At 40.3% G+C, this 14,324-nt stretch overlaps 1 protein-coding gene across 4 annotated transcripts in view; it reads left to right on the plus strand.

The window, feature by feature from the left end:
• The first annotated feature begins 7,899 nt into the window (after nucleotides 1-7,899).
• SEC24B (SEC24 homolog B, COPII coat complex component) overlaps nucleotides 7,900-14,324 on the plus strand; it is a 277,839-nt gene continuing 271,414 nt past the window's right edge. For all 4 annotated transcript variants that reach the window (XM_030190801.1, XM_030190802.1, XM_030190803.1 and 1 more), the window contains exon 1: nucleotides 7,900-8,248. In XM_030190801.1, coding sequence (XP_030046661.1) covers nucleotides 8,185-8,248 — 64 coding nt within the window. In that variant the 5' untranslated portion in view covers nucleotides 7,900-8,184. The remainder of the gene's footprint in view (nucleotides 8,249-14,324) is intronic.

Consider the following 14,324-nt stretch of genomic DNA (forward strand, 5'->3'; position numbering starts at 1 on the left):
TGGTCGTTCCCTTTGGGGAACCCGGATCAACGTCGTCCGCAGTGACCACAGACCTAGGGATCAATATTACCCACCCCATAATGACTAGGCGTAATCCGAACACGATTTGATTTTGTTGCTCTCAGTTACTCAAAACTACTCAGCTCCTCATTTAGTATCCAGTAACCATTTCTCTGTATATGTGTTGGTTTGATGTTTCTGTTTCTATTACAGGTAACATGTCTTTATTTTATATTTCTCTAGGTTTAATAACAAGTGTATATTTATGGTACCATACAAATGACCTAACTGAGTCAGCAAGTTATTTATTTGCTTTTATGCATACCTTCCCTGGGGAGTCCTTATCAACTGCAGGGATGAGCGATCCCCAGAGGATATTTATTTTATGTTTTTTTATATATACCTGAACTGACTTATTTATGCCATTTTACTTTATACGGGATCCCTTTTAAATAAAAGCTGTGTATTGCTCATTGTTAAAATGTTTTCTGCTTTAACTGTTACGCTGTTTAAATTGATGTGACAATCACTTCTTTAGTTTTTTCATGAATATAAAGCCTTCATTTTTGAAATCTCTCTATGGTATGTGTGATATCTGCAAGCTTTTCATTATTTCCTTGTCTAAGAAAAAAGAAATATTTAATAACCATTATCCATTCTATGGAATAAATGCGAAAAGTATTCCCTTGAACTGGCCATTCGGGGGAGCATTTTGCGCTGATCATAGATTTGGTAGTATTCTTGAACAGAGAATTGGTGAAGCTTTCAGACATAAATAAGGATAATTATGCACTCCACTTTCTGATTCCTTTCTATTTAAAACAGGTTATCACAATAACCCCTGAAATGCCAACTATTGCTCTTTTTATCTCTCTGTCTTTCACTGTGAGTGATTGTGTGAAAAACTGGTATAAACTATTTGTGTGCAGCGGTCCTGGACTTTATGCTTTGTGTATTTAACTAACACCTTGCTTCAACTAACTCTTGCCACGTGGTGGTTTTGTCTTGAAGCGATATGCTTCTCCCTACTTCTTTGACTGATTGAAAAGGTCAATCAAGTGGCTGCACTTTTTAATTTTTTTAATTTTTTTAATTTTTTTAATTTTTTTTTTCTTCCATTTCTCTTTTTCGAGTAACCTTTTTCTTGCATTGCCATCTGAATATGCCTCGCTGCAATTCAGATGTATCATATTTTGTTTTATTTATTTTTTTTTTTTATTAAGCCTATTTTTATCTTACACCCTTCAGGGTGCTTTTTTTAATTTTTTTAATTTTTTCATTTTCGATGCTTTGTTTCTTACCAAGCCTCCTTCCTGGCCCCCATTTATACCCACGACCCGCCTCCTAGCTTTATGATTTCATTCAATAAATTTACCACATAAATGGCACTACTGGTCTGTTTAAGTTTTGCCTTTCCCCAGATGGATACAGGAATTCCGTTGACATCCCTCACCGAGGAGACGACTTCCAGCAAAGAAGAGCTACCCGATAATATATCTGATCTGAAGGCTATGTTACAGCAAAGAATAGCTAGATTAAAAGGCTAATGCACAGACCCCAACATTACCTGGTGTGAGAAACGAGACATTATTGAGCGTGAGTTTCAACAGATGCATAAATTGGTCCATGAGCAAAAGAGACAGGCTCTCCAGTTTTTGGAGTTGCAAGAAGCTTTGGCCTCTACCCTTCTTTCTGAATCATCTAGCTCGTAAGTCCTGCTGGTCTCCTGCAGCTGAGGGCTCAACTCTTGGTGAATGTTAGTCATCGCAGGTGAAGATTCTATACCTACTGGCCATAGATTGCAACGCATTACCCTCCATACATCAATAACTGGCACAATCAATTTTTATTGTTGGTTTTTGTACTCTTTTCTTTTATTCCATATACTTTACCATTGTTATTTGATCATGTCTTCGTAATAATTACCGATCTGTCTTGCACATAATGCACGCCAGAAGTGGGGATATATTATGCAAATCCCAATTCCTAGTATTAAGAGGGTTGAAGTTTAAGCTCTGACCCCTACCAATCAGGAGATATAATTTTATATATACTATTGCTATTTATGTAAATTGGCTTTTCATTATTGAACCCTTATGCTTTTGCACTTAATTAGCACTGTTTTCTCCATGTTTACATTGTCTTTCATGTCCCTTGACATTTAAATATTATTTTTGCTTATTTAATTCACACTGATTATGCCCACCAAGATATAGCAATGTATCATTCAGGCATACAGTTATTTTGCTTATTCCTTTGCCAGTCTCTGACTCTTGATGGACTGATTATGATGGTACATGCCTAGCATAAAGACATGGAAAGATCCAAGTTTGTACACCATAAATACGGCTTCAAGGTCTATCCAGGCCCAAATGATGTTTGATCCCCCAAGGTTGTGGCAATAATCTTTACATCTTGCAACTTACTGGACCACAAGTTTTGGGTTTACTCAGCCGCAGAACCAGATGTTACCAGCCTAACCATCTCAAGACCTGCCATTTCCTTCAGCAGGCCAGCTTGAAAACCCAGATCTCCGTCCAGATTCTTCAGCGCTTCCACCGTCTCAACCATGATCGATGAAAGAGACTTTAGAACTGATACTTAATTTGAGAATTACTGTTGCTGTTTATGGACATTATAGATTCATATTTTGTTTTATTTTCAGTTTAGCAGTAATCCTGTCTATATAATGAAAAGGTTTTATTTTTATTTTCCTATTATTTCCTTTATTGTTCTAAATGTTTTTCTAAGAGTTTCCCCGTTATTTCTGTTTATGTAATTTAAATTGAAGTTGATATTGCTCAGATACAAGGGTAACATCAAACCCTAATACTGGCTATGATATCATAATGTAGGTGTAAACTATGTTAGTATCAACCAGTTATGCAATTGTTTAACTTTGGTGTAGGCTTACTTAAGCTGCAGGTCTTTCTGTAGGTTTGACTAAGCTCCAAGTGGGGTAACGGATATGTAAAATGCTTCCCATACTTCCAGGTCATTATGCATATGTCAAGCTCCATGCATGACCTTTGTTAATATAAATTTTTCTAGGATTCCTTTTTGCTGTATGAGGCAACCTCATACTTGCTATCCACTTATTAGTGCTCATGATTGGATGCCAATGATGAGTAATAGTAAGGTCCGGGAATTCCGACCTGTTTAAGGATTCTGAATACCTACAACCTTAAACAGCCTGCAATCAGAGTACTAACCATATATTTGTTGAGCCACCATAACAATGCTTAATCAATACCACTATTCCTTCCGAGGACCACTGAGGTACATACATTAGATTATCTCCCCATGCACTATGCAACAGATACAATAGAAGCCATAGAAAGACCTGAAAGTGTTTACCTTAAATTGCTATTACCCACATACCTATACTTCATGAGATTTTGCAGATGAACTCATGGATTTGTCCCAATCATAAAACCTCTCTCACTACAGGTTTGAGTAAGCCTCAAGAGGGGTAACATCAAGATTAAGGCCCAAGGGACTGGGTAATATAAAGGGAATTCCATATGCCCAAATAATATATCACCTGAGAATGAAGTTTCCTATCTTGCACCATACCTTCTAACAATTAGTAAGACCAAAACTCCCCCTCTCGTTTGATAGCTTGCCACCTTCTGGAATGGATGATGACGAGCTTGACGAGCTTTGTGTCACCCCTCTTCAGAGGGGGTGACAAGTGGGGAATGTATAATTATACTACAGCAAGAGGCTCTTACTGGATGCCCACCGGAAGGGTGGAAGGCCAGATTTTAGGACTCAGGCTGTAAAAATACCAGCTAGGTTTAAAAATCTATGACTGGCTGAGCAAGGACTTGCTTTTCCTGCAAGTTAATATGTGTCCCCGCTTGGGATCCATCCACTGGAATAGTGGTGGGTCAATTTACATACCTTAAACAGCCTAAACTGCTAAAAGGCACTGACTAGGCCTCATTAGAATTTGGTGTGACATTCAAAAGCAGTGCAAAAGCCAAGATCAAGGAATCGATGGCTAAAATCCTAACCCAGATCACAAAAAGATATTAACCTAATATATCCAAATTTAGATATCTTCATAAAAAAGTTGTTTTGTTCATGTTTGGATGTCCGTATCTAGGGAGATGTTCATGTTTTGATGTTTGGATGTCCGTATCTAAGGAAGTGTTTACAAAAAGGGAAGTTGCACAACAAGTTGCAATACTAAAACGGAAGAGCACCTGGCCGGAGGTCATGACTCATAGATTAAGCAATATTAGAGAAAAAAATCCCTCTCCATAGACTTGTATAGTGACCAAATTGTATAAAAGCAGGGTGCATGCAAGCCCTCGAGAGAACTTTTCTTCAACGCCTCGGAAGCAGCAGAGCTCCGGTCAGCTGAATCCAGAATTTGTCTGATGAATGTACCTGATTAAAATCTGATATGCAAATAAACTCTCCATTCTAAACGATGGTTTGTGGGCTTCACTTAATGATGAAAGGCTGTAAGTACAAATGCTTTTGCTACATCTGGCTATCATTCGCTGCATTATATAACCTGTAGCCTAAATCCAGTTTGTCATAAGGCTGGTATCTATTCCTTGCCAGTGCTGAGAGGCGGACTAATGCGGGGATTTGAGACCTAACGTCTCTCTCAGTGGCAATTTCTCTTAGAACTTCACAACCCCCTCATTACCCCAGTACTAGTGTTATTTAGAGATGGAGTCAGATTGAGGTCACTCTAGCCTTCTTGGGGGGGCTTGGGACCCCTAAATTCTAAACAATTGTCATCATAAGCAAAAGTAAAGGCATAAAAGTGCAGCACTGAAATCTATAATATAGTATTGCAAATAACAAAGCAAGCTCTTGAGCAATGTCAAAACATTTTGAATATAACCCTTCACAGAACCCTCAAAAATTCCCCAACCCTCCCCAATCCCCCTTATATCCCCCCACCCCTGATTCCCTCCTAACAGAGAGAATGCAAAACCTGGGAGGTTTAATAAAAGAATATAAACCTCACAAGGTGCTCAACATTCAGAGTTTCTATCTATTTATTTATTTATTTATTTATAACATTCATATCCCACGTTTCACATGTATTAGGTTGAAACCAGGGAGCATTTGAAAGCTTTTTTTTTCCTGTGCCTAGATCAAAAGAGCAAGATGGTTTGTAGGAACTTGTTCCTTCTGTTTTGAAGAATGCAGTGGTATATTATAAAAAATCACTTAATATTGTTTATTACTATTATTTACTACTGGTTGATGTACAGCAGAAGTTAACCAACAGTCTCATTTTCGAAAGAGATGGACGTCCATCTTTTGACATATATTGGAACATGGACATCCGTCTCCCAGATATGTCCAAATCAGTATAATCGAAACTCAATTTTGGATGTCTCCAACTGCAGTCCGTCACAAGGACGTCCAAATTTCAAGGAGGCATGTCAGAGGCGTGGTGAAGGCAGGACTTGAGCGTGTCTATCACTTGGATGTCTTTGAGCCATAATCGAAAAACAGGGACGTCCTAAAGTAAAACTTGGATGTTTTCACCCGGACGTGTTTTTTTACAAATAAGAGAAAGGGAAATGAGACATGTTATACCGTCTTTCTGAGGTTTTTGCATCTACATTCAAAGCAGTTTACATATATTCAGGTACTTATTTTGTACCAGGGGGCAATGGAGGGTTAAGTGACTTGCCCAGAGTCACAAGGAGCTGCAGGCACAAAAAGGTGCCCGAAATGACCAGATGACTGTCGGAGGTCATCGGGGATGACCTCCCATTACTCCCTCAGTGGTCACTAACCCCCTCCCACCCTCTAAAACATCTTTAAAACTATGTCATGCCAGCCTCTATGCCAGCATCAGATGTCATACTCAGGTCCATGACAGCACATGCAGGTCCCTGGAGCAGTTTTAGTGGGTGCAGTGCATTTCAGACAGGCGGACCCAGGCCCATACTGCCCCTACCTGTTACGTTTGTGGAGGAAACAGCGAGCCCTCCAAAACCCACCACAAACCCACTGTACCCACATCTAGGTGCCCCCCTTCACTCGTAAGGGCTATGGCAGTGGTGTACAGTTGGAGGTAGTGGGGTTTTGGGGGGCTCAGCACACATGGTAAGGGAGCTATGTACCTGGGAGCAATTGATGAAGTCCACTGCAGTGCCCCCTAGGGTGCCCAGTTGGTGTCCTGGCATATCAGGGGGACCAGTGCACAACAAATGCTGGCTCCTCCCACATCAAAAATGACTTGCATTTGGACATTTTTGACATGGACGTCTTTGGTTTCGAAAATCGCCGAAAGTCAAAGACGTCCATGTCTAAGGACGTCCAAATTTAAGGACATCCTTGGTATTTTTGAAACGAAAGATGGACGTCTATCTTTTTTCGAAAATACGGTTTTCCCAGCCCCCTAATTTGGACATTTTACAAAGATGTCCAAATCCCAACTTGGACGTTTCTTTCGAAAATGCCCCTCCAAGTCAATTTCATGCTTTGTAATATAATTTTTAATAGCATCCTCTCAGTTAATACCCAAATACAAATAAAATTATGTTAATTATATGACTGTGTCTGCCTCTTATGGTAGGTAGGATAACCTGGTCCTGGAGTTACCCAAGGCAGTTAGGTTTGTTAGGATATTGACAATGAATATTCATGAGGGAGATTTGCATACAGTGGAGGCAGTGCTTGTTATGAAATGCTTTGATTCCTACTTATCTGTACATCTGTTGTGTTATTTTGGCAGGTGGAAACAGACAGGTAGGCTTATAGGGAGGGAGGGGAAGGGTTCTTGGGGTATATTTTCTGTAAAAGTTTTTATTGTGCCATGTTTTTTTCTTGTTCTGTATGAAGCTTATCAACCAATGTTTTGCTTTTAATAAAGATGATTAAAACATAAAAAATAAGTTTTGGATGTTACTGAATTCTCTTATTCTGTCTCACTGTATTTCCAGTTTTGGCACAGTATAAACATTTAGTTATGTTTCAACAAATGAGAGATTTGTTTAACAGAAAATATTTTTATTATTTTGACTTATAAACCACTTGCATGAAACATGCTCAAACAACAGAATAATCCATTGGTGTAACTAAAAGGTAAACTTCTACAAAACAGATGAAGATGTGATTCCATGTGCCCCAATGAAAGGAGAGTTTAATTCTATCTCCATTTAATTTCAATATATTCCATCATCTTTATAACACCAGGCTTCCCAAGGCAGATTACAACAACATTTAAAATGAACCCATCAGGAAACAGGATATTCTCACTGAAATTTGACCATCTGTACTGTATACAGTGTATTTATTTTGTTTTTAGTGTAGAAAAATGAGCACAAAATACAGAGTTTAAAATTGCTGTTTTCGACCAGCTATAATAATTTTAAGGTGTTTTATTGATATGCAATTATTTAATGATATTTATATCTACATATGGGAAGCTTTCAAATAAATTAAAAAACTGTCCAATAAAGTAAAACAAACAGTAACTTTGGTCTTCCACCTTTTAAGGCACTGCCTATCCAACTGAAACAGCTTTAGACTTGTTACAGATGGACCAAGAATTAAAAAAAAAAAAAATCGACAATGTGGATGCAGCAGCCTGAGCTCATAGGTTTGCTTGCTTTGTTTTGAGTGAACGAACGGGGATGAGAGCTACGCTAGGAAGGAGAAACTTAGATTGTCCTAATTGGCTTCCTTGCTAACTAGCTAGGTTCACTTCCACTCCTGTTTATAAACCTCCTTGGCTCCACCACACTTCCCACAGCTTCTCAGCGTCGCAGTGATCGTCCTCTAGTCCCTCCAAACAGCAGGGGGCGCGCCACTTAATTGCAGAGGATGAGCACGGGCGGCCTTTCTCGCCCTCTTGCCAACTAGTCTCCTCCCATTGTTAGCAAGCTACTCTGCGCCGCCGCGCCGCTGTGTAGTTAGGCTGCAGCCTCCAGGAAGCCTGAGTGGTGGGGTTACGCGTGCATTCTCTCTCTTCACTCCATGCAGGAGAGGTGTAAAGTGGTTCAACTTCTGTGCCGTTACTGACGCTTCGCATGCGCGCTCCGGTTGCCCCGCCCCCATCATCGACTCCCTGTGTGGCCTGTCAGAGCGTGGAGCGCGTACGTACAGGCCGCTTCCTGCCCAAGAAGAGAGGCATCTCCATCAACAAGCAACCACTTCAGTGGGGAGCAACTGCCGGGCGAAGGGAGCAGGAGAGCCATGTCCACCCCTGCTGGAGGAGGAGGAGATGGGACTGTGGCCGGCGCCAGGGTCTTTCAGAACGGTGAGGAGAGGAGGGAGCTGCTGGGCAGCCGAGTGGGGGGGTCAGTGCCTGGATATTACTTGGCCTGTGTGTGAGTGAGAGTGTGTATGTTGGTCTATATTTACATTGTGTCATAGTTCTGTAGCAAAAACAACGTGTGCATTGGTTAATTGTGTGTGTATCTACTTCTGTAAATATGAATGCGCATAATACAAGTGTGCATATATGTATGTGTATAAAGTATTACACCTCTGTAGCTTGCAACACAAGAATAGAAACATTACCCTGCTGCTTCTCCTTTTACTTTGAAGTTTGTGTCTGTTTCCAGCTTGTTTACACAGACCTTTCGTAGTAACTAATTTTTTTTTTTTTTTAATTAGAGGGACAGACGTGCCCCCAGATTGTGAGATTTTGGACTAAGCTATGTATAGTGTAAGGGGAAAGAAGACGAGGAGAAGGTTAGGCTTTACTTGAGTTTGGCTGTTCCTGACTGATGAAAAGGTGGACTGTGTTTAATACAACCTTCAATGAATAGCCAAGTGTTTTTGAGCAGTGGTGTGAGAACTAGGGAATTCAGGGTTTAAATCCTGCCTATCTTGTGTTTTTGAGCAAGTCACAAAACCTTCAGTTGCTTCAGATACAGTTTAGATTGTAATTCCACAGGAAATATCTGGTGTACCTGGTTGTAACTCACCTTGGCCTGTTACTGAAAAGGCCAGAGTTTAAATGGAATAGCTGCTCTTCTTGCAGGGGTGGTGCCTTGTAAATAGAAAGTCCTTGGTTCGAGACTGACTTATAGAAGGGAAGAATAGTTTAATGGTTAGAGCAGCAGCTCCTTATGTTCTTGGGCAAGTTACTTAACCCTCTATTATGTTAAGTACAAACTCAGATTGTGTGCCCTCTAGAGAGAGAATACCTACTGTATCTTTCAGGCTTACATGCAGTATATAAGGAAAAATAAAATAATAGTGACTGTAGTGAGGTGACTGTTTTGGATTTAATCACAGAAACAAATAGAAGAATGCTCTTAAGGTTGTGGGCATGCGTGTTAATCCTTACATGTTCTTGCATATTAATGTATACACTGTGGGCACTATGCAAGGTAAAGTGAAAATAGGGAAGCAATAAATTACTTTATATAAGCCAAACACACAATTGAGTATTTTTATCTGTAAGTTAAGCATATAATAGGTGCAAAAATGAGGCATAATAGCTAGAGTGTTGTGATATTTGAGTACAGAGAAGGGGGTAGGATAGCTCTACTTGTTCTGTAGACCCTACAGCCAGCAGGGTTTTCAGAGCATTCACAATAAATATACTTGAGATAAATGTGTAGTTTAGTTTCTATCCATTTGATATACTGCCTCTATCGAGGCATGAATGAAGGCGGTTTACATATACTATACAGGTACTTACACTGTCCCTGAGTATATTGTACCTGGGGCAATGGAGGTGTAAGTGACTTGCCCAGAGTCACACGGAGCTGCAGAGGAAATTGAACCTGGTTCTTAACCCACTGCCAACCATTAGGCAGCAGTGGGAATTGAACCCAGGTCTTCAGGATCAAAGTCCAGTGCACTAACCATTAAGGCCGCTCCACTGAATCTCCAAAGGATGCAAATTCTCATGTATACTTTTTATAGATACCTTGAAACACAGCTATTGAAACTAAGGCTGCAAGTTAATCACAGTTAACTATGCAATCAATGCATTAATCATTAGTCGCGATTACAGAATTTAATCACACTGCAGCATCTCTTGTCTCCTCCAAACATCTCTTCTGCTTTTGTCTGTTCCTGACCCCTGTCCTCAGCATGACCTAGCATCTTTCTTTTCAACCAGGATGCAACATCACCCCCCCCCCCCCCCCCCCCCGCATGTCAGCCTACCTTAAAAATGGTCTGTTGGTCCTCAGCAGCAGCAGTGGTGCACATATGCTACATAAGTGCATAAGTATTGCCATACTGGGAAAGACCAAAGGGCCATCAAGCCTAGCATCCTGTTTCCAACAGTGGCCAATCCAGCCAGGCCACAAATACCTGGCAAGACCCCAAAAAAAGTACAAAACATTTTATACTGCTTATCCCAGAAATAATGGATTTTCCCCAAATCCATTTAATAATGGTCTATGGGCTTTTCCTTTAGGAAGCTGCCCAAACCTTTTTTAAACTCCGCTAAGCTAACCGCCTTTACCACATTCTCTGGCAACGAATTCCAGAGTTTAATTACAAGTTGAGTGAAGAAATATTTTCTCCGATTCGTTTTAAATATACTACACTGTAGCATTATCGCATGCCCCCTAGTCCTAGTATTTTTGGAAAGCGTAAATAGACGCTTCACATCTACTCGTTCAACTCCACTCATTATTTTATAGACCTCTATCATATCTCCCCTCAGCCGCCTTTTCTCCAAGCTGAAGAGCCCTAGCCACTTTAGCCTTTCCTCATAGGGAAGTCGTCCCATCCCCTTTATCATTTTCGTCGTCCTTCTCTGCACCTTTTCTAATTCCACTATATCTTTTTTGAGATGCGGCAACCAGAATTGAACACAATATTCGAGGTGTGGTGGCACCATGGAGCGATACAAAGGCATTATAACATCCTCATTTTTGTTTTCCATTCCTTTCCTAATAATACCTAACATTCTATTTGCTTTCTTAGCCGCAGCAGCACACTTAGCAGAAGGTTTCAACGTATCATCGACGTCACCTAGATCCCTTTCTTGGTCCGTGACTCCTAACGTGGAACCTTGCATGACTTAGCTATAGTTCAGGTTCCTTTTTCCTAAATGCATCACTTTGCACTTGCTCACATTAAATGTCATCTGGCATTTAGACACCCAGTCTCCTAGTCTCGTAAGGTCCTCTAATTTTTCACAATCCTCCCGCGATTTAATGACTTTGAATAGCTTTGTGTCATCCTCAAATTTAATTACCTCACTAGTCACTCCCATCTCTAGGTCATTTATAAATATGTTAAAAAGCAGCGGTCCCAGCACAGAGCCCTGGGGAACCCCACTAACTACCCTTCTTTGAGAATACTGACCATTTAACCCTACTCTCTGTTTTCTTCTATCTTTTAACCAGATTTTAATCCACAATAGAACACTACCTCCTATCTCATGACTCTCCAATTTCCTCTGGAGTCTTTCATGTGGTACTTTGTCAAACGCCTTCTGAAAATCCAGATACACAATATGAACCCGCTCACCTTTATCCACATGTTTGTTCACCCTTTCAAAGGAATGTAATAGATTGGTGAGGCAAGATTTCCCTTCACTAAATCCATGTTAACTTTGTCTCATTAATCCATGTTTATGTATATGCTCTGTAATTTTGTTCTTTATAATAGTGTCTACCATCTTGTCCGGCACAGACATCAGATTCAACGGTCTATAATTTCCCGGATCTCCTCTGGAACCTTTTTTAAAAATCGGCGTTACATTGGCCACCCTCCAATCTTCCAGTACCACGCTCAATTTTAAAGATAAATTACAAATCACAAATAGTTTGGGACACTTATGACATTTCCCTGTTCCAGGATTTAGCTGCAGCTACACTACATCGGTGGGGTGAACTTGGTTTCCTCACAAGTGTGCTGTAAGTGGAGAGGATCATTCTCCTTCGCGCTTTCTTTTACCAAGGATTGCCAATTACTTCGAGTTTGCTCTGAGGAGGAGGTGATGAAATTTTGCCTAACAGAACCTGAGAGCATGTTGCTGGAGGAGCAGCAATATCAGATTGCCAAACTGAAAGGTCACCACCAGTGGCCGAGGTTTTCTCAGCAGACAGACATCCACCTCGGACCTGCCTGGAGTACTTCTATGCTGAATTTAGCCTACACATATCTAATTTTACCGTTACTTGGGGTTCCTGTTGAGACTCCAATAATTGATGATGGAACCTGGAAATTTTCCTAGTGCAGAGCTGCCTTCCTATTCCATCAACTCGGGCTTCCTCTTTTGTTGGGGGGAGGGGGCTCCCTGATTTTCCTAGGCATTGAACATTTGAACATACTTGTCTTCTATTTGTTCAGTTGTTCTCTGGCATTTACTAGCTACCTAAGCTGTATGGTTTAGTATTGGGCTTGAAGTTTTTAAGTCAGAGCTTGAATCGGGGGGGGGGGGGGGGGGGGGGGGGGGGGGGGGGTGAGTGTTTTACTTTCTCTCTCTTGTTTTTTGGCAGGTGACCATGGGAGGTTCCTACTAGGAGGGGAGTTTAGGATAGTCGGTTTGTGGGTGTAGGGGTTTTTTCTAGGACATGGTTACGGGGAGAGGTTTTTTTGTATTTTTAAGATTGGGTCTGGAGCATTGGGCCCTCTGGGCACCATGGGTGATTCCTGCGTCCCTGTCCTGTTTATCAGCTGATAAGGGAGACCTTAAGTTTGTTACCCTTAATGTTAAAGGGCTTAATTCACCTTTTAATAAGTAGTGTTTGTTCAAAGAACTATTGAGATTGTCAGTTTGTTTTGTGCAGGAAACACGCTTATTGAAAAGGTCTGAGAAACTGGTACGTAACACTTCCCATATATGTTTTTGCCTCTTTACTTTTGCAAAAAAAAGAGAGGGGTGGGAATTTTGATCTCTCATGCTTTCACCAAACGTATTGTATGTTCTCAGGGACCCAAGTGGTCACTATTTAGCTCTGTGGGGGGATATCATTGGCATTTTGTACAACTTAATTTCTATTTATGCTGCCAGCCATCGAGACAGAGGACCCGAGAGGAGGGGGTGTAGTTGAGAGACGCAGAATTCGGGAGCGTGGCGAGGGGGAGAGACACAGGCTGAACCTGGGTGGTAGGGGAGGGAAGGACTGCAGGCAGGGACCTTCATGCAAATCCTAAGTCTGGTCTTTTTTATTTTTCTCTTTTTAAGATGCCATGTCAACCTGCTGCCTGAGGTTTGCCAAGCCCTACGCTAAGGCCACTTTTTACTGTAGCTTAGTAAAAGATCCCCTTTATGTCATAATGGGGAAACCTTGATGGTATGGAGTTGATTAGGGTGGTCTAATATGGCACTTTCATGCCTATGATTCAGGTTAAATGTTGGTACACTTTTTCACAAGGAAATATGAAAGTATTGGACACATGAGTGAGCAGATGACAAAATTGCATTTAGTTCAGTGTTTATAACATTTAATCAATTAAAAGAAGGTACTGGAGATAAATGGTATTCTAAAATGGCCCTGTTTTTATTCCTAGTGTGTTTTGTTGCTCTGCTTTGGTTTTGTTTTGTCTCTTAAAATCAAGTTCCATGCAGAAGCGTTACTGTGCCCTTGGGCGTTGTTGCTTATTTGGTCTCTAGTGGTATAGTAAAGCTAAAAGTAGTTCAGCAGAAAAAAAGGTATGTTGCTGGCAGTATCATACCATACCGTGTTTCTCGTGTTTGCATTAGTTTCACAAGAATTTATTTATTTATTTAGCTGCATTTGTATCCCACATTTTCCCACCTATTTGCAGGCTCAATGTGGCTTACAATATGTTAAAACGATAATCACATTAATGGAATAAGAATTTCAAAATATTGTTACAAATAAGGTGTATAAGAATATCATGGCAATCATAACTAATAATGAATGTGTATATGAGAAATATTTACAAAATTGCGGTCTTCTGTTTTACTTTTGCAGAACAAAACAGGAGCAGCAATACTCTTTTAACCTTACGTACATTTGTGCTGTCTCCAGCACTGTGATGCATTAGGACAGTGTTCTTTATGTAAGGCCCTGGCCCCTGTTGAACTTAGATGCAGCTCCCTGACTCTGTTCCCTCAGTATATAAACTCTTCTCCTACTCTTTTCTTTTCCCAAAGCTTGCTGCTGGTACTGCCTTCTGAACAACTTTATTTATAAAATGTTTTATCTTGTCCATCTACAAATGTGGGTGTCTAACAAAAAAAGCATACAAAATCCAATAACAAAAAATAAAAAGTACATAATAAAACATTACTTAAAAATTAGAATAATATATTGTATCAATAACAAAACAAATATAAAGACATTGGCTGGGCAATTAAACATCATTTAGTATATCTGTGTATCCTACAGAGAGAGCTTGGTGAAAAAGATATGCTTTTAACTATTTCTGAAAGTAAAGATGGT

This window comes from Microcaecilia unicolor, chromosome 2 (genome assembly GCF_901765095.1).
Source record: "Microcaecilia unicolor chromosome 2, aMicUni1.1, whole genome shotgun sequence".
Taxonomy (NCBI): Eukaryota; Metazoa; Chordata; class Amphibia; order Gymnophiona; family Siphonopidae; genus Microcaecilia; species Microcaecilia unicolor.